Source organism: Centrocercus urophasianus, unplaced genomic scaffold, assembly GCF_019232065.1.
Source record: "Centrocercus urophasianus isolate 14NV4802_14NV808 unplaced genomic scaffold, USGS_Curo_1.0 seq_12, whole genome shotgun sequence".
Lineage (NCBI taxonomy): Eukaryota > Metazoa > Chordata > Aves > Galliformes > Phasianidae > Centrocercus > Centrocercus urophasianus.
Genome location: NW_024884364.1, coordinates 61,040,307 through 61,060,330, shown reverse-complemented (window position 1 = coordinate 61,060,330; position 20,024 = coordinate 61,040,307). Strand labels below are relative to the sequence as shown.

Below are 20,024 nucleotides of genomic sequence, written 5' to 3'. Positions count from 1 at the left end.
CCAGCAGGAACAGAGTTAATCATCCCCCTGTACTCAGCACTGGTGAGGCCGCACCTCAACTGCTGTGTTCAGTTTTGGGCCCCTCACAAGAAAGACATCAAGGCCCTGGAGTGTGTCCAGAGAAGGGCAACGAAACTGGTGAGGGTCTGGAGCACAAGTCTTATGAAGAGCAGCTGATTGTTCAGTCTGGAGAAGAGGAGGCTCAGGGGAGACCTCATTGCGCTCTACAACTTCCTGAAGGGAGGCTGTGGTGAAGAGGGGTTTGGCCTCTTCTCCCAGGCAACGAGCAGGACACGGGGAAATGGCCACAAGTTGTATTCAAAGGAGGTTTAGGTTAAACATAAGGAAGAACTTTTTCTCTCAGAGTGGTCAGGCACTGGAATGGCTGCCCAGGGAGGTGTTGGAGTCGCCGTCTCTGGCAGTGTTCAAGAGGTGTCTGAATGAGGAACTGCGAGATCTGGTTTAGTGCTTGTGGTAGCAGTGGTAATGGGAGGACAGTTGGACTAGATGATCTTGTAGGTCGTTTCCAACCTTGTGATTCTATGATTCTATGACATGCTGGGGCCACTTTGCTTAGCAGAGCCAAGAACGCTGTTGGTGTTCATAGTGGGAAACCCACATTGCTGACTCATGTTCAGCTTCATCTCTCTAGCTCCTCTCCTGCAGAGCAGCCTTCCAGCTGGGCGGCCCCAGCTGTTCTGCCAGCAGAACAACCACCCCTCGTGCTCCCACCCCGCTCCCACCCGTACCAGCGCACCCGCGCTCGCAGAACCAAGCACGCCTAAATCCCGCAACCAAAACAACCCCCGCAAAGCCGCGAGAAAACTCCCCCCACACTCTCGCGACATCTCCCCCTCCCTTTCTGTGCCTCACACATCACGTGAGGACGCGCGGGCGGGGCGAGTGACGTCAGAGGCCATATGATCGGCCGGGGCTGTCGCCTGCCTCCCTAGCGCGGTGCTGCGCCACCGCCCCCCGCTCCTTGCTGCCCTTCTGCCACCGCTTCGCGCTTCCTGCCCCGCCATGGCGCGGGCGCTGCTCGCGGCCGTTCTGCTCGGTAAGGGGGAGCGGGTGGGCAAGCGGGCGGGCGGCCGTCAGCGGTAACGCCGGACCCGGTAGGAGGGTAAGGGTGCACGGCGCTGAGAGGCCGCTCGTTCCTCCGTAAGGCTGCTCCCCTTATGGCTGCCCTGAGGGCAGCCTGGGGGGCCAGCAGCAACGGCAACAACAGCAGCGCGCTTCCCAAATAGCACGGCGCCCGGGAGCGCTGTGTCGCGGACTTGAGGGTTGCGACAGCCTGGGCGGCGGGCAGCTGCGTGACTGTTGGCCGCGGCAGTTAGGCTGGGTGACACCCGACGGGTGTCGCTGAGGGGCACGGCTGCCAGCCCTGCTGCCTGCAGCCTGAGGGGCACCGAGCTGCTGCTTCAGTGAGGACTCGTCGTACGGCTCCATTAGAGGTTCGCGACTTGTTTGCGTTCCAGTCAGACTGCGGTTCTAAAGGGATGCCGCCGCCGCCACTGCTGTGTTCTGGGGTTGTGATAACCCTCCTCTGATCAAATAGCAACTGCAAACATAGCTCGGTCCATTTAACCTCTTAGCATGTAATCTGTGTGCTCCTTCTGCTGTTGAAGCAACGGACAAGTTTACTTTACTACTAACAGTTTATTAACAGCCACGGCTTTATTCTGATGGATACACCGGCATCACTTCTCCCTAGGATCTTAGAACCACAGAAGCACAGAACGTCTTCAGTTGGAGGGGGCCTTAAAGCTGATGCAGTTCCAACCCTCTGCTGTGGGCAGGATCTTAAGGGAGAGCTTTGTGGTGTAAGCAGCACAGATAACATCCATTTTCCTGTGCAGGACAGAGGCTGGGGCAGCAGTGAGGAGCAGCACGGCCTTAGTGGAGCTGTCAGGTGTTTGCACCCCTTAGTCATCAGAGGGAACGCTGATGAGGTTAAAGCAAGATCACAGGCAGCTGAGAGATTAGCATGGGTGGGTCCAGTGGGAAAGCATTCAGCAGGGCTTTGACTTGGGGATAAGAGATTGATATCTGCTCAATTTTTTTTTTTTTTTTTTCCCCTTTCTCCCTGCACGTTTGTTGCTCTTTCAGTTTCCTTTCACAGTGAGCAGCAGGCACTCAGCTGAATATTTCACGTGTCGGTGTTAAGCAATTCTTGATGATTTTCCTGAGTGATAGTGAGATGGTGATATGGAGAGATCTGTGTGCTGCTGAGCACAACATGTCAGCTGTGCTGTGTGTCAGGCCCAGCAGAGCTGCCTCTGCTTCTGCTATGCCAGAGCACCAGTAGTTCTTGTGCCAAAAAATGGGCATGGCAGAGAAAACGTTTCAAAAAAAAAAAAATCTAAGTTTAGTCAGATGTTGATTGATTCAGTGTCAGTGAGTAAATAATGTCTGAGACCCAGGGGGAAACAATGAGATAAAGGTACCATGATGCTGGCACAGGATTAGTGGTGCACAGTCCTCGTGCTCTAATTGCACAACCTTAGTCTGAAGGGGAATTTCAAACTTTGTACCAGTGTGTTTTGCTGTTTGTACTTGCATTGACTGTGCTGATTACAAGAGCTCTGGTAACCAAAGGAGGCCAAAACGCTCCTTTGGAATGGCAGCTTACAGGGAGAGAAACTTAGCTAGCAAATTATAGTTGCTAAATAATATGGTGGTACTGTTTTCCTGAGTCTTGGGTTTGCTAGTTATATGTGACTGTGTATTGAGTGGTTTTCATGAAACGCAACTGCTTACATGTTGTGCAACTTCTGAAATGTGGCTTTATCAAACGCTGCCCTTAACTATTGTGCTTGCTTGATGGCTTCTTTGAGTGTATTGGCACAGTGTTAAGGGACCTGAATATGCGTGTGGGTGCCAGGTCTGTCACCACGTGATGGCTTGCTCAGTCCTGACTCTGTGCAGCTCTTCTGGCTCACAATTCCGGGGCTCTGCCAGGTCTTGTCACACAGTTTGTCTGAGGCATGCTCCTTTCAGCTTAGCCTGGCTTGAAGATTTTACTTTTTGTATAACCTGCTTCCAGATTATTCTGTAGTGAGTAGGATGGTTTCTAATCGTGTTTGCTGTGTGTCTGACTTCAAGATGCACTGCTGATGCTGCTGCACTCAGATTCAGCAGGACATCGTCTTTGCCCTCTTTGACACCTGGCAGCGCTGCTGCTTGCCGGTGCTGCTTTCCAAGGGTGAGAGCAGGGGCAGTGGCCCTGCCAGAAGTGGATGGAGTTTCAGACGTGGCTCAGCATTGCATAGGGGCATGTGGCTTAGCTGCTGTTTCTCCAGTGTGGGCTTGGGCATGTGATCCTTATTTAATTATTGGGGCTGTCAGCTTTGTTGAGGGACATGTTAGCTGAGTGGTGTGACATAGCAGTGCTAGGCAGTGCAAGTGCTAAAGGAACTCACGTGAGTGCTGGGATGTCTCGCCATGGTAGATCAGCCCTCCCGCAGGACTTGTAGCATCAGCTACTGTAGAGCTATCTCAAGACTTCCTTCCTCTAGACTGTAAACCATAAGAAGCTTCATGTGACTAAGCTGGATGCAACTATCTGACCAAATGGCAAGTGTACAGATGCAAAGTATCCTTTCTATTATAATGCTCCTATGCTGTCGTGTTTATGAAGGCAGAGGTCATTCATCCACCTGCATGTTTGAATTGAGAAACAAGATGTCAACTGTCTTAATGTAAATCAGCACTGCTAAAAAGGCAGTTTGAGATTGACTGATGAATTCACCCCTGTAAGTTGGCAGGGAGGTGTCTTTGGGACTGGATGTGGAACTCAGCAGGTGCTGCACTGCACAAGTGCAGTTTATCCCATTCTCTCCTACAGTACTCACCCACATCCTGGAGTTGAACTCTGGTCTCTGGTCTCTCTTTTTCCATTATCTACTCTGAAGCATGTCAGAACAGCAGCTGAAGTCTGCCCATCCTTATCTCTTCCTGTTGTTGAAACCCTGCACCCAGTCTGAGTCCATTGGTGGCAGGTAAATGCTAAGTCAGAGGTTTGTTGTTTATTTTTTTTGAAGACCAGCTTGTCTTGGGAGAAGCAATTCAAGCATTGAATCTGCTTTGCTTTCATTCATTCCCTGGAAACAGGAGAGTGGGTAAATACTGTGATCTTTAAAGATAAATGTATTTTTAAAGTTCTTGTTTTTTTTCCTGTACTCTCCTGAAGTTGTACAGGTCCAGTATCAAAGCAAGTGATATTGCTTGCTCTTCCAGTTGTTCAAGGTATCCTCCTGGGATTGGTGGCTACATTAGAAGGTGTGATTAGAGGAAAGAATTAACTCCTCGGGAATTCTTCCATTCTCGTGTCTGGCATAGACATTGCAGGTTCTGAAGAAGGAAGGTCACCGTTCTGCTCCCAAAATGGCACTGAGTTGACAGGATCCTTCCAAACCAGCAAAGGGAGTGAATTACTGGGTACTTCTGTTTGCTTCTCCAGTGAGAAATAAACCTTCTCTGGATAAGAAGCAACATTCTTAGCTCCTCATGTTGGTGCCCCATGAATAGCAGGTACCTGTGTCACTTCGTGCTGGGGATGTGTCTGACTGAATTGGGATGGATTGCTGCCCTTTCCTCACACCCCGTAGCACAGAAATACTGAAGGTTATATTTATGCAGGAGAACATGGTAGCAAGCCCCAAATTGTATAAAAGTAGTTTTGTTTTGCTGTCTTTATCAGTGGTCATTGTTTCTAGTGCGACTTGGAGACAGTGAATCATTAACTATTGTAACCGAAGTCCTCTTTGCAGGCAGCCAGTGTAAACAATTGCCATTAATAATAGGTGCTTGCTTTCTTTTCTAGAGCACAACAGGTATTCATCTTTCTCCTTTAATAGGTTTCCATTATGCAGGAGAGTAGCTGAAGTGTTGCTGTGCTTGACTAACAGGATTTGAATCATGAAAAGGTTGAGACCTGAAATCATCGTGGTGTGGGCAGGAATGGGTCAAGAATCCCAGCTTTCTCTGAACTGTGTTCAGAAGGCTCAGATTCAGATTGTTCAGCTGTGCCAGACTGTTTTGCAACTGTTGTAGTTTTCAGTTTAAAGCAAACCGTGGTAGATCACTGAGACAAATTGTTACATAAGAAAGGAGGTTTCAATTTTCCTTGACTGTATTCCATCTTGGAGTGTTAATATACACTGCTTGTTTTTTTTTCCTCATGTAGGAGTGTTAGATAAGGATGGATGTTGGATTTAAAGCAACGTATCAGGCTGTTTCATAAACATTTCTAGCTTCAGTCTTTCTTGCATGATAGGATAACCAGAAATGTGCTCTAAAGGGAGATAATATCTTACAATGTTTCAACTGAAAATACGCCGCTGGAATAAATGTAAGCAGCCCTTTTGTAGGAGCCTACTGGGACACAAAGGAAGCATCTGGACTACGTGAGGTTTCTTTGATGCGAGTGCGTTTCTGGTGATTCTTCTGCCAGATACTCATACCATTTCCAGCTGAATGAATAATGAACTTCACAAAAGTGGCTTTTTTTTTTCTATTGAGATTCTGTGAGCTGTTGAGCTGTGGGAATCTGAAGTGCTGCTGCTGCTCTGGCACAGGTAGTAAAGTAGGGTGCTGTGGTCGATTGAGAAGAACGTTCAAAGTCCAAAGAGAAGAAGCTGGAGGTTGTGTCAGGTTTTGCACTACATATCAAACGTCAGTGTTGTTGTGAGAAGTACAAGCAATATTCCCAACTTGTAGATATGTTGTGATAAAATTGTGCGTTACTTTATGTAACTGAATAAGAAATAATCCCAGGACAGATCGATTCAGCATCAGTTTGCTTTTTTGTATTCTTGACATTCTGACTGTAGGCTCTTACTATATGTGGGCTGGTGATGATTCACACCTTAATCACTGGTCGGCACTGAAGCAGCCTTCTCAAACTCAACAGCTGCTTTCCTCCCAAACGCCATGAGCTGCTCTGAGCTGGCTGGCTGGAGCAGAGAGTAGGCAGGAACTTCTTTCCTTCAGTGCCTTCATCTGTTCCTCTGTGCTTTTGCTAATTTCTTTGCCCTCCTGTCCCATATTCTCTCAGTCTGTTCTGTGTTCCTCTGTATTTCTGCCCCAGGAGCAAGGGTGTGCATTATGCTGCCAGCAAAGTGCTTGCGCTGGTCACCGTCCTCATGAATGCCCATGTGCTTGCAGGGGAACAGCTCGCTTCACCCCTTCATCAAGGTCAGCTTGCTGTCTCGTGCCTGACGCATGGCTTTTGTTGCTCTGACACTGCAAATCCAGCAGCTGTTGAACAGTTCTAAGGAGGCAGTGAGGCTTTATGGTTTTTGTTTCAATCTAACCACACTGGGTTTCATATCATGGTGTGAACTTAGCCTTGCAAAAAATCTAGTAGCTATGCAGGTGGAATGTTCTAATGTTTGCTCAGACCACTTATTGTCTATTACTTGTTGAGAATGGTTTGTCAGCTGTTCATTCCCACAATCTGTGCTCCACTCAGTGCTTTCTCTGGTACCTTTGCATTGTCTTTTGTTCTCTGAATCATCTGGAACAGGTAGGACTCATATTTTCCTTTTGGTCAGCAGTGTTTCCTTAATGCTGTTTCAGTTCTTTCTTTCCACTGCATTTCTCTTTAAAACTTGTTTGTTTTGTTTGTTTGTTTCTTTTCTGCTGCATGTTACTTGTTTTTAGGTCTAAAGTCACCAAACTCTTTTAGTAGCTATCAAACAAGCAATCAGCATGCATACTGGAGATGTTCATTCTGTCACATTTTCCATCGGTAGTGTTAGTTCAAGCAGTCACAGACGGCTGTTTTCTGCCTCTGTGCTGTTTTCTATGCAGTGCTAGAAAACTTCAAGAAAGTGTAAGCAGCTCTGTTCTTGGGAAAACAAGTGCTTGAGTACTGTGTAAACAGTTCCAAGTGTAAATTCAACTTGAAGGAAACTTTGCAAAGCAAAACTGCTGTGTGGAGGAGCATCAATTATTTCTAGTACTGTACTGAATTGTTTTGGTCACCTTTTTTGCGGGAGATGTATTCTTGTCCTTGGAGATGAAGGGAACTGTTGCTGAGGAAGAACAACAAGGGAAAATGCTTACTGAGTGCCAGAGAAATTGTTTCCAGTGTGTCCTTACAACTGAAGTGCTTTCTATGTGTGCTGACGACCTTAGTGGCCTTTCATGATAGTTACAGCGTCAGTGGATAAAGGAAGAATAACTGATGTCATCTACCTGGACTTGTGTGAGGTGTTGACATTGTCCTGCACGACATCCTGGTCACCAAATTGGAGAAAAAGGGATGTGGTAGATGGAGCACTGGCTGGATAAGGACTTGGCTGGATGGTCACACTCAGAGTTACAGTCAATGTCTCGATGCCCAAGTGGAGACAGGTGATGAGTGGTGTTCCTCAGGGATCTGTGCTGGGACTGGTGTTATTAAATATCTTTGTAGGTGACATGGCAGTGAAATTGAGTGAACCCTTAGCAAGTTTGCAGCTGGCACCAAGCTCTGGGTGATGCCTCGTGTTAAGTTGGTTCTGGCTGAAGCTTGCAAAACAGCTGCTGTGCAGGGTGAACATGGAGTTGCTGCCTTGAACAGCATGACTGATGCACTTGTTACAAGTTTTTCTTATGCTTTGAGGATCCAGCATGTCAACAGCTTTGGTCTGGGAAGGGATGCTATCCAGAGGGGCGTGGACAGATTTGAGAAGTGGGCCCATGCCAACCTTATGAAGTTCAGCAAGGCCAAGTGCAAGGTCCTGCACCTGCGTTGGGGCAATCCCAGGCACAGACACAGGTTGGGTGGAGAATGACTTGAGAGCAGCTCTGAGGAGAAGGATTTAGGGGTATCAGTTGATGAAAGATTCAACTTGAGCCCGCAGTGTGCACTTGGCCCCCAAGGCCAACCACATCCTGGATTGCATCAAGAGAAATGTGACCAGCAGGTCAAGGGAGGTGATTCTGCCCCTCTGCTCTTGTGAGACTCCACCTCGGAAATGGCTTTAAACTGGAAGAGGGTGGATTTAGACCAGATATTAGGAAGGAACTCTTTACAATGAGGGTGGTGAGACACTGGAACAGGTTGCCCAGTGAGGCTGTGGATGCCCCTTCCCTGGAAGCATTCAAGTCCAGGCTGGACGGGGCTGTGAGCAACCTGGTCTAGAGGGAGGTGTCCCTGCCATAACAGAGGGGTGGAATTATAGGTGGTTTAAAGGTCCCTTCCAACCTAAACCATTCTATGATTCTCCCCTGTCTAGATGATAAAAGCCCAGTTTGTCCTGATTGCCATAATGCTATTGTATGCACTGTAGTCCTGTAGCAAAAATTTTTCAGGTTGTGATTTGCTTTTTTAGAAGCCTCTTGAGAATGGGAAAGCCAGCTAATGGATAATCCCTATGCTGGATCTTTTTGCTGTGTCAGCAGTTGAATGGATTAGCATGTTTGACTCTTTAAAGCTTATTTGCTTGTGATAAATGGAGTGGTTTGTCTTGCAGCTGCTTTTTTTTTCAGGCTTTCTGCCAGGTGACAAAGCACTAGCAGAAAACAGTGCAGGCGTGGTGAGGTTTGTTTTGGGTGTGTGGGGGCAATCAGGAACATGAAGAAAAGGCTCTGCAGTGAAGAGCTTTGAGCAGGTGCAGTTGAGCACTGAAGCAGGAACACTGTCCATGGGGCTTTTAGTGCAAATGAAGTTGAGGATAACCAGCACTCTGCTGGTACATGTGCCCCAGGTGAAGGTCATCAGTGGCAGCCTGTGCAAAAGTCCCTCCTGCTGTCAGAGGATGATCCCATGCTCCTCCAACCACACAGTCCTTCCCTGCACAGGCAGTAGTAGCGTGTGAGGCTCCAAGCAGAGGAGAAGCCCTGCCTTAGTCAGCAGCTCTACCTGAGATTAGCTTAAAGGCAGGAAACTGTGACCTCTGTCTGTGTCAAGGTCTTGGCCCCCATCTTTCTCTCAAGTGCAGGGAGTGTGATGGCAGGCAGGAGAGGCTTTCCTGGCAAACGGGGCACTCTCCATCATGCTGCCTTTGGCAGTGCCTCCCAAACATTTGCAGTCAGTCCAAGCCCACTAAATAGTGCATTCAGCATGTGTGCAGCTGAGTGTCTTGGTGCAGAGGGAAGAAAGGATTTCTGAGGGGTGGCTGAGCAGTACAGGGCTGCAGGACCTCATGTGTTAAGTTGGTTCTGGCTGAAGCTTGCAAAACAGCTGCTGTGCAGGGTGAACATGGAGTTGCTGCCTTGAACAGCATGACTGATGCACTTGTTACAAGCTTTTCTTATGCTTTGAGGATCCAGCATGTCAACAGCTTTGGTCTGGGCAGCTTTGTCTTTTATAAATGGGGTGTTAAATATGTTCTCTTGGTTATTGATGCTGAGGCTGCTATGGAAACTTAGTCGTTACAGTCTCTAAATGCAACTGCTGTTCAGGATGTGTCTTCAAAATGGAGTTGTACATGCTTATCTTTGCTTGGATTGAAAAATTAAATCTTATGTGACCCCATATACTTGTCCCTCTTACAGGCTTTTTACAGGCTTCCTCTTCATTTGATGTGAGAGATTCAACAGGCAAAGTCTGCATAATTGCTAACCTGACAGTAGCCTTCTCAGTGGAATACAAAAGCAATGGGCAAAAGCAGGTAATGGGAGGCATCTCCCTTCTTGTCTTGTGTATTTTGTACCATGTGTGGGGTCTTTTTGTGAGTGTGCACTACTGAAACTTTGAACAAATATTTAAGCTTGAAAAACTGCTTCTGCAAACGTTCCCCTCTTCCAGTCATGTTGCATCAACTTCTCCTTTATTACTGATGTTTCCTGTAATTGAAGAACAGGCTGCCTGAAATTACTACAATAAGAAGTGTGGAACTCAGACTGAAATTCCACACAAGTCCTATTGGTAGCTGAAATGATTTTCATCGTAACTGTAAATGAAAGCAAATGCTACCGGTTTTTTTGAGTTGTGAATGTGATCATCGCGAGTTACTTAGATTGACTAAATCTGAAGTGAAATGGCCACTAGCAAGGAGCTTTCAAACTCTGAAACTTGTGATCTGCTCCCTTAGCTGGTCTCTGTGGGTTCCAGTATATCTGCAGGCTTGCAGTCTACTAACAAAGTTAAACTGAAAAGTTAAGAATCTTTATTTGCAAATACTCAGCTTTTCAATTTACTGACTCTGGCATCTTTACTACTAGGCAGGAATCGCTGATTATTTATAATCCTATTGAGGTTGTGTGTTTTAAGGCATTCCTGTTGAAATTTTTTCCTAGTTGTCAAGTTAATATGAAATTAAAACATCCACTGCTTTGCCAGTGTTGATACTTTCTGTAAGTGATTTGAGCTATGCAGCCCATTTTCCAGCACTGATGGTCTGAAATCCTGCTGATGGTGCTGTACAAGTTTGCATTCAGAAGTAACTGCTTTCGTAACAGGCTTTGGCTGTTTCTTGTTAAGCCATAAACTCAAACTTTCCAGTGAATGCTGTTTGTCTTCAGGTGTCAAGTTACTTTGCCAATATGTATTAAACTCAGAGAATTATATCCAAACTGCATAGACTGCCATTTGCTTTTGTTCTTTCTCAGTCACGCTACAGGAAGCAAAACTTAAAACTCTCCCATCTTTCACGTGTCCAGAATTTGCAATTTGATTTACCTGGTGTGGGTGCAGCTGCGAATTCATTGGCCTAGCTTAAGGGGGGAAGTCTAAGAGGTGATGTGAGGATGTACAGTTTTTTGTCCTCAAATTTCAGAGAGCATGATTCTTAGAAATCTGAGTGCCATTAATATGCTACTTGCTATATATTATATAAGTAAGTAGTAAGTAGACACCTTATAATATATGTATGTGAAAGTCACTTGTATGTTTTGTAGCAGGTTATTTGAAAAGCAGTAAGGAAAAGCTGTAATGTTGTCCCTTCTGTGTGTTGTTTTCTTGCCCCACAGTTTGCACATTTCTTTCTTCCCCAAAATGCCACATCACAGTCACACAGCTCGTGTGGTGAAGGTAACACATCTCATCCCATTCTAGCATTGAGTTTTGGAGCAGGACACTTGATAAGTCTGAATTTCTCAAAAACTCTGGATGAGTACCAAGTAGAAGAGCTGACTTTCCACTACAATCTGTCTGATGAAACTTTATTCCCTAATGCATCTGAAGGTAAAATGAAAACTTCCTGTTCTTATTATGTCACCCTTGCAGATGCAATACTGATTTGTTTCCATAAAAACTGTTACATACTAATGCCATGTGATCTTTTCACAGGAAGAGTGATGGAAGTGACACACAAATCTGTTATTCAGGCCCGTATTGGCACAGAATACAGATGCATCAACTCCAAGTACATCCATATGAGGCATGTGAACGTTACTTTCAGCAATGTTACTTTGGAAGCCTATCCCACAAATGGCACTTTCAGTACAAACAGTAGGTATCTCATAACAGAAACTTGTACTTGGTGGGCTAATATTTCCAATAGTAGGTGTTACTTTTGAGTCTTGATTCTACCTATTTAGGCAGCTGTTGACTTGAAGCTGATAGCAGAATCTGCTGAAATGAATAAACTTGCTTCAGGTTTCCTGTGCGTGTGTCAATGTTCATGGCTTACAGATCCAAGCACTGTGCTTCTGGGAGTTCTGTGCAGGCATCAGGGAACATTTCTCCTGCTTGTGATCCCTTCAGGCTGTAAACACCTGCTGCTGTAGGAGGTCAGCTGGGCACGTGGCCCAGATCCTGGTTTGGAGAGCATCTCATCCCTTTGAAGAGTTACTGTTTACCCAAGTAATGTGAACTGGTTACTGTGTGCCCTGGGGAAGATAGGTGGTAGAGGACAGCTGTGAGTTGGTCTGTAGGGAGAGGGTATCTAAAACTTCCTGTAGATGGGTTTATACAAGGTATGGAAATGTTATGTCAGCCACAGTCCCCAAAGGTTTTTTGTCCCGATTTGCTTGTATTAAAAAGCATTACAGAATTTCACTTTTGTAATGAATAGAAAACAGGCTACTTCACAGTGTGTTCATGCTCTGTTTTTGTGGCAGCATTCTTCAGTTTACAAGGCTCTTGTTGCCCATGGTATTTTAGGGAGCAGTAAGTCTTTTAGGGCAAGTAAGAAGCCTTCATGTTCACAAGGTAGCTTGGAACTCTTCTTTCCTATGCTGCTAATCCCATTTGTGCACTTGTGAAGTTGAAGGAATCTTAAAACCAGAGTAGTCAGTGCTGGCATGCAGTGATGCATTGAACAAGTGCCTTCTACCGGGAGTATTTGTACTTTGTCCCATCTCTGCAAAATACTTGGCCTGACGCATGGTAATACTGGAGTTGACTTTTTTTATGGCTGTCTCACATTACTGAGTTGGTTTCCAACATGTATCCTTTCCTCAATCAGAATTTTCCCTTCAGTGAGCTAGTCTGCAGCACAACTGTGGACATGTTTGTAATTTAAAAAATATGGTTTCTATTACTCCAGTCTTCAGAACAATCCAATTTTAAGTGTCTTGGTGCAGTTATCCAGGCATACTGGGTAAGCATGTGAGCAGTTACAAGTAGGCTTCAACAAGAGCCATGATGTTGGGAGAAGCTACTTCTTAACTTCGCAAAACTTCAATAAAATCTCCTTGCTGCCTATTTGGCACCACCTTTTTATTGTCAATTCTTACAGTCCTTCAGTTAAACTGCAAAGCAATATTGTATTATCTTGGGTGGGTGTTCCTTATGGAACACAAGTTCATCAACATCTGCCTTACTAGTTAGTTCATTTTCTCTCTTTTTCTTTTTAAGCTTTTTTCTGTCTGGTGGTATCACTGTCGATGAAACCATCGATGTTTGGCAATATGATCTCATCATCTGGTGATACTGTTTGGTTTTAGTTCATGCTACTGGTTTTGGGGTGTGGTTTTTTTTTCTTTTCCCTACTTCCACATTACTGTAATCCACACTGCCATGCTCAGCTTTTTCTTTTTAATTAATATCTTCCTTTATTTTCTTTTAATTTCTTGAGGCTGCACGCAGTACTTTTGTAGTTTTTCCATTCGTACTGCATCATGAGCTATCTCCATTGCTTATTTCTAATTCAGATAGTTAAAGAGTTCTTCATCATTTTTGTCTCGATCCTGAAAACAACTTGTTCTCTCCAGGTCAGTTCCTTCTTTCCACTCTCAGGCTTGTGACTTCCCCATGCCTTTTGGCAGCTCATTATTGATCAACTTGCAACCTTGAATTCTCCTTTAGCTTTCTTTTGTTTTATCAACAGTTCTTTCATTAGTTCTTTCATTCCTGCTAGTGATCTGAGCAGTGATCACTGAAAGGAAGTACAGTCAGTAGTCAGTGCATCTGTAATAGTAGTAGTTATTTCTGGCAGCGTATCTCCAAGTTAATGACTGAGGTTGCTGCACTGATTCTCAGCTCTGAAGAAAGAGAGCTTTAATTTTATCTGTCGGTAGAATTGTCAGCTGCTTTCCTGTAACTGTCAGAAAAAGACAAGAGCATTTTGCCTGCACATCTGTTTTGTAGAGCTAGTAGGAGCTGTGTTGTAAGTTCAGTAAAAAACACTACATCAAAATTCCACCTAGAGCAAACTACCACTTGAAGTCCGTGTCTGCCAAGTTTAGTAAGAGGCTGTATATGTTGAGGCTTTGCAGACAGTAGGAAATTGTCCACTGAAGTAGCATTTAAACTGGCTGCCTGGTTTATTTGGACATCACCGCGTTCTGGGGCCTGAACAGTATCCGATGAACTGACAGAAGGGAGGGTCACTCCTCCGTTCATCCTTCTCTCTGCTCTTCTCTCCTTCCAGAAATGGAGTAGAAAGTGGAGTAGGAAATAGAGTTGTTCTGTGATGGAGTTTGTGTGAGTTCACAAGATGTAATTAGGCTGTGTTTAGAGTCATAATGAAATGCTAAGTTGCTTTTAAGTACAGAGGCTATTCATTACTTATCCATTATCTGCAAGATAGGTATGGACTGTGAGGCTGTTGCAGTTACTGACATCCTTACAAAGTTGCAAGTTGTACTCCCTAAAACAGGGAAGTGACCTTGACTTGGAAGTCAGGGAAGCCTGTGCTACAGTAATGTCATTGCTATGACCTTTGGTTTTGGCTTAGATCCTCAATGCAGGAAGCTTTTTGGCTATCCACAAGCTCAGTTCCTGCTGCCAGGTATTTGTGAATACTCTGGCAAATGAAGCCACTGTTCTACCTCTCTCCTTTTACTGTGGAAGCTTATGCTGAAGCTGGATGAGAAGTCAGGCTGTCATCTTCACTCAGCCATGCACTTCAGGTGGTAGGTAGCTGTAAATACAAGAGTGCAGGGAAGGTGGACGTGAGACCCAAATGGAAAGGGTAGAGGAGAGCCCTTGCCATCAGAACCAGTGTCATGCAATTACGTTGGAGATGGAAGTGTCACAGCTTTGCTGAGTGTCGAGTGAGAACTTGACAGGTCCAGTATGGTATTTCTTATGTTACTGTGAGTATTGACACAATGAAAGAAGTAGGGTTCTCATGACTTAGTAGCATACAGAGGGAAATGAGAACATCACAGCCCTGGGAGACTGCTTTTGATGCTAGGCATGAGAATTACTCCTCTGCTTCTGACACACGGCTGCCTAGGATGTCCAACAGGGGGAGTCATTAAAGCCTTGCAGTGAGCAGACAGCAGGAGTGCTGGCTCTGTCAACATGGAATCTCTTGTTTGTACTGATTTGATTGTGAAGTAAAATTATAGAAATCAATAAAACAGATGCAGGCACCGTGAACTTCTGTAAATAAAAGCAGAGGTACTATTTTCATATGCTAGGTTTTAAGAGATTCTTAAACTTTGAAACAGAGTTCAAGTAATGTTTTTGTTATTGTTTGTCACCTTTTATTACCTTTTGTTAGGAAAAGCTACTTGAAATTGTCCTCCTTTTCCTCGAGGATGAGAAAGGCAGATAATCCTGTAACTGTTTGGTGGTGACTGTATGTTTTCCTTTCTTTCCAGAGACAGAATGTAGTGAAGATATGGTCTCTACTACCACTGTAGCACCAACAACTCCAAAACACGCTACTAGCCACGTTCCAGTAACTAGCCCAGCACCAACTGCAGCACCCTCGAATCCTGCAGTTGGTAAATACAACGTGACTGGTGCAAATGGAACCTGTGTCCTTGCCTCCATGGGGTTACAACTTAACATCACCTATCTGAAAAAAGATGAGAAGGTACATTTTTCTTCAAAACCTTCAGATTCTTTAGAGAAGACTTGCCAAATTATTACAGGGTATTTCTTTTCCATAAAAACATATTTATTTTTGTTTCTTCATAGGGTTCATCCATGATTGCCCTCTATTTGAATTGCTTAGCTTGGCTTACGCTTGGGTCTGGTTAAACTCAGTAGTGCTGGAAGAGGTCATTTAAAGATTTTTTTTTCTTCAGTAAGAGTACTAAACTTGTCTGTCAAATCCAGTTTAGTGTACATGGCCATTCCACAGTAAAAATGATAAAAATATGACTAGCTGGATCCTATATCAAAGATTCCATCTAAACAAGGCGTCTCAACTGTGAAATACAAGAATTCAGCCTGAGGTGCCTAAGTGAAACAGTGAAGCAATGTTAGAAGGGAACATAATTGCCATTGTAAAACAAGACAGAGTTGACAAAATTTTAGGGGACCCAGAACCACCTGAAAATTACTTCTTTAACTTGCAGCTGATACCAGCAGAATATTTGACTCAACTGTAATGATGTAATCTAGCGGATGGCAGCCCTGCCCACAGGGTCCAGTGTTGGAACTGGATGGACTTTGGGGTCCCTTCCAGCACAAGCCGTTCTATGATTCAGAGTTACTTAATTTCAAGAACTAATTTAATTTCAGTGGTGAAAGTGCTGCATGGATTGCATAAGTTGCAGCCTTGGGGTAGGCTCCTTGATTCCACTGGTGTTACAAGGCCTGGCTTGCCAGCCTTGTATACAAACCTGTTTCCCATTAGCCAGTAAGGCAAAGTTATGAACCACAATCCCAGGGGTTGCTGAAGGCCTTGATAGGAAACAACAACAACCAAGGCTCAGTAAACCTACATGTTTACTGTACAGAGCTTCTGTTGTGAGCTTGTTCCCCATATCCTGTGGCTTTAATCTGAGTTGCTGTTGGGTGACGGTGGGCAAACAAATGAAGGCTGCAAATTTAAGTTGGATCCCAGCTGATGTGTGGCTGTACAGTAGATAGCTATGTTGGTAACTGTGTTTAAGCCATGTGGTGCCACGTTCCCTGAGCTGCTTCCCGTTGCATGGCATTCTGACACAGCTGGACTGGCTGATAGCTGATCTATCAACCAGTGAGGAGGTGGTAAAATTGATTTTTCCAAAGTCACGAGAGGTTTAGCTAATGTCTCAGAGCTGCTGCTGATTTGTTTGGTTGTTCAGCAAGTGCACTTAACGTGTAGTTGTCTGCAGATGCAGGACAGTATAAAATCATTTACTGTGATCAAAACTAAAGCATTTTGTGCAGAAGTGACTTGCAGGGTGACAACTTTTAATGGCAGCATTTTGTAGCTTGTTGCTCCCACTGTAGTGGTGGTAACTGATGTTTCTCTGTGCTGCTAGGAGCAAAGAAGTTTAGCGTGGAGAAAGCAGCAGTTGGGGCTGGGGGGAGCTTCAGCAAGAATGCAGATATGCCTGCTGTTCTTTCTCTGTGCCAGCCCGGTAGCTCTAGCACAAATTATCTCAGGTGTAACTCAGATGCATATCTGCCCTTTTGCCCTTAAAGCATGTAGGTCAGTATAGCCTTGTATACATGTGAGTGCAGGCAAACTAGAAGTTTCCTAATGATGTAGTGGTGTGCTAGTTTCTTAAAGAATAGATATCGTGATCGGTCCTCTTTTCTCACAGATGGGGTTGGACCTGCTGAATTTTGTACCACATAATACAAATGCTTCTGGAACATGTGACAATACATCTGCCTTCTTGAGTCTGGCTTTTGAGAAAACAAAGATCACCTTCCACTTTGTATTGGTAAGGATCTCTAAACAAAGCACGTAAGATCTCTGCAGTATTTCTGATGTGGGCATATTAACCTGGGCAATTACTATAGCAAAAAGATCCAATTATGGGAGGGGGAATGAGTAACGACTTTGGTTTTAATACTATGATAGAAGGGATTTAATTCTTAGTAACTCTTATAAGGAAAGAATGTACAGACATTCTGCTTGGATCAGGAATTTCTGTTCTTTGGATTGACGAGCCTGTAAAGGTTTTTTTACCCAAGCTGGGAACAGTTCTGGTGTAGCAGAGGAATAGCCTCACACAACAAAGGTTGGGTTGAACAGCATTATTTTCAATGAAAACTACTGGTGTCTTTTTCTTTGTTTAAAAGAATGCAAGTAGTGAGAAATTCTTCCTGCAAGGTGTGAATGTCAGCACAACTCTGCCTTCTGAAGCAAAAGGTAGGGACTTTTTAAGTGTATTTTCAGTGACCACTTCCTTAAATATTAAGGGCTGCCTGCATCAAGGAACACATTAGGAATGCTGGGGAGGGATGTCTTTTGAATTTAAAGCTCGGTGAGCTCCCAGCTTCTGCTTTTCAGGATTCTTTAATAAAACTTTCTCTTACACAGCTCCAATGTTTGAAGCATCAAATGACAGCATGAGTGAACTGAGAGCTACGGTGGGGAATTCCTACAAATGCAGTGCAGAGGAGAATCTCCAGGTCACGGACAAAGCCCTTGTCAATGTATTTAATGTTCAGGTCCAGGCTTTCAAGGTTGATGGAGACAAGTTTGGGACAGGTAAGAGGTTTGTATTTTGGTACGTGGGTGGAGGGAACTGCAATCTATGAGAAACCCGAGTCTGTAGTCAAGGAAGAAGGTGCTATGCTTAGTCTGTGTGCTGTATTGCAGGTGCTGTGGGGGTTGTTTGAATTGAGGCTAGTGTGACAAGTCTGTAAAAAGCAGCTTTGGAATAACTGGGACTCGTTATAACGAGTTAAGGAGGAGCATTAATGGACCTTCCTAACAGTGCTCAGACAGATGTGTGAGAGGGGAAAAGGTCTGGGAAGTTCCTTGGTGCTCTGCTTAGTGCTGTTCTTTGTGACTGTGGTTAAAAGAAACAACTGGAGGTAGGTGTCTGCCTGGACTGGTGCCTGGACTGGTGCCTAACGTAACTCTTTCTCTCTCTTCAGTGGAAGAATGTCAGCTGGATGAAAACAACATGCTGATCCCTATAATAGTTGGTGCAGCCCTTGCTGGTCTGGTTCTAATTGTCCTGATTGCTTACTTGATTGGCAGAAAGAGGAGCCACGCTGGGTACCAGACAATTTAATGACTTGCACTAAATTCCAGTGTAGGTGAAAAGCAATTGCAAGAAGCTGGAAAAACAAACAAACAAACCACCCCTATCTCTCCCCGAGCTAAGATCGATATCGTAAGGGAACACCTTATCTTGCAAATTGCTTCTAAAAGTCTGCTTTATTAAATGTGAAATCATCTTGCAGCATTTAACTATGCACAAAAATAACTTCTGAAAATTCTGGTGTTTAATTTTGCTAACTAGTTGAAATATTTACCCACTTAGAAACAAGCTAAAAGTTTTTGTTTTTTTTTTTTGTTTTTTTTTTAAAGGATGATTTTTTTTTTTTTAATTGGAAGGTAAAGTCAGCATAAAGATGCTGGAAAGAGATGCAACTAATCTACATTGACTCAATTTCAGAGCTCTTAACAAAGGGAAAACATTCACGATCGGCACTGCTGCCATCCAGTGATGATAACAATACTGATGGTGCATTGACAGGAATTCAGTAACAACTGACAAAATCGAAATTGATCTAAACCCCACCTCATCTCTAGGGTGTGTATTTTGTATTACTAAGCTTTAAACACGATGCCTGGCATATGCAGGGTGTGAACAACGCAATACTCAGCCCTTCCAGGAACTCTGTGCGATTGGACAGCTCCCCTGTTTGATATTTCTGATGCTCTGCCAGCTCCTTAGGAGCTGGTCCTTTTTTAAAATGGGTGTTATTTTTATTTACATTTTTTTGTAAAGTGATTTCAGTCTCTTCTGTTGGAAGGTCCAGAGAGATCCTGTTACTGCACATGTGTACAATATAGGTCTCAATCTGCTGTTTCTCTTGCTTTAAACTTGGCTGGGGGGTTGTACACTTTAAGGATCAGTTCTTATGTATGCATTGCCTGTAACAATGCTAATAAAGACACTTTTTTTCTGTATGCCCTTGCGTTGCTCGTCAGTTTCTAAAACGCAGTTGGCCACTTGATGTGTGCATGGTCTCGGTTTGGCTCTACTTCTGGAGCTCTGAGTCATGCTCAGTGTGGGATTGTTAAACCAGAGCTTTGTCCCTCCTTCTCTGTCACCAACCTGTATACAGTGGTTTGAAATGGCACTTCCTGCTGTTGTGGAGGTCGTCCTTGGCAACGGGGAAGGCTGCTGCATGTCAGTAAGCTGGGGCCCAGAGAGGATGATGCTTACATGAAATTGTAGCTTGCTGAGAGACATCAGCACAAAGGCCTGCCCTGCTCAGCACTGCTTTCTGAAAATGGTGCTAGGATACTCAGTACGAGCGCTCCCTGCGAAGCCAGCTTCTCACCAGCTGCTGGGATGTGTGCCTGCTCAGGTTTTGGTGTGTTGAACTGTATTCAGAATGACACTCTTCCCTTTAAAGCAGGAAGGTGAGGGAAGGGATGTGGCCACGAGAGGGCTCTGTGAGGACAGAGCCATTCAGCAGGGGCAGGGCTGCTGCTTTGCTTCTTCCTGCTAGGAGATAGAAGGATGCTTGGACTTGCATTCAAGTATGGCTTTGGAGCTGGCTGCTGCTTTGTCCTGTTAAGAAGGAAGTCTGTTGACAGCTGGTTGGGCAAGTGCATCCTTCCCAAGGGCACAGCTATGTGAGGATAGAGCATCTGTAGCATAACCTTAGAACAAAGCAGCAGTGTGGAACAAAGTAGAAGTACAGTGTCTGCCTACAGCCTCCCCTACACAGAGTGAGAAATGTTACTTCTTCCACATTTGAGTCAAATGTTTTTTTATGTGCTGTGCCCTTGAAGCTTTTGAGCCAGAAAACCTTCATGAGTATACAAAACACCAGG

General features: G+C 44.6%; 1 protein-coding gene across 1 annotated transcript; it reads left to right on the top strand.

The window, feature by feature from the left end:
• Positions 1 to 952: 952 nt before the first annotated feature.
• On the top strand, positions 953 to 19,148 carry LAMP1 (lysosomal associated membrane protein 1). Its single transcript, XM_042810353.1, has 9 exons — positions 953 to 1,057; positions 9,490 to 9,605; positions 10,906 to 11,119; positions 11,225 to 11,386; positions 14,932 to 15,149; positions 16,816 to 16,938; positions 17,300 to 17,369; positions 17,541 to 17,711; positions 18,104 to 19,148. Exons 1-9 carry the CDS (start codon positions 1,024 to 1,026, stop codon positions 18,241 to 18,243), a joined length of 1,248 nt encoding a protein of 415 aa, XP_042666287.1. The 5' UTR covers positions 953 to 1,023; the 3' UTR covers positions 18,244 to 19,148.
• Positions 19,149 to 20,024: the final 876 nt, after the last annotated feature.

What these genes read in the sequence shown, in the direction of transcription:
- LAMP1 (XM_042810353.1), top strand. Translation starts at nt 1,024, where the DNA reads ATGGCGCGGGCGCTGCTCGCGGCCGTTCTGCTCG. An exon ending in GCTCGCGGCCGTTCTGCTCG is followed by an intron (nt 1,058 to 9,489) that starts GTAAGGGGGAGC and finishes TCCCTCTTACAG; the next exon opens with GCTTTTTACAGGCTTCCTCT. An exon ending in ATTCCCTAATGCATCTGAAG is followed by an intron (nt 11,120 to 11,224) that starts GTAAAATGAAAA and finishes ATCTTTTCACAG; the next exon opens with GAAGAGTGATGGAAGTGACA.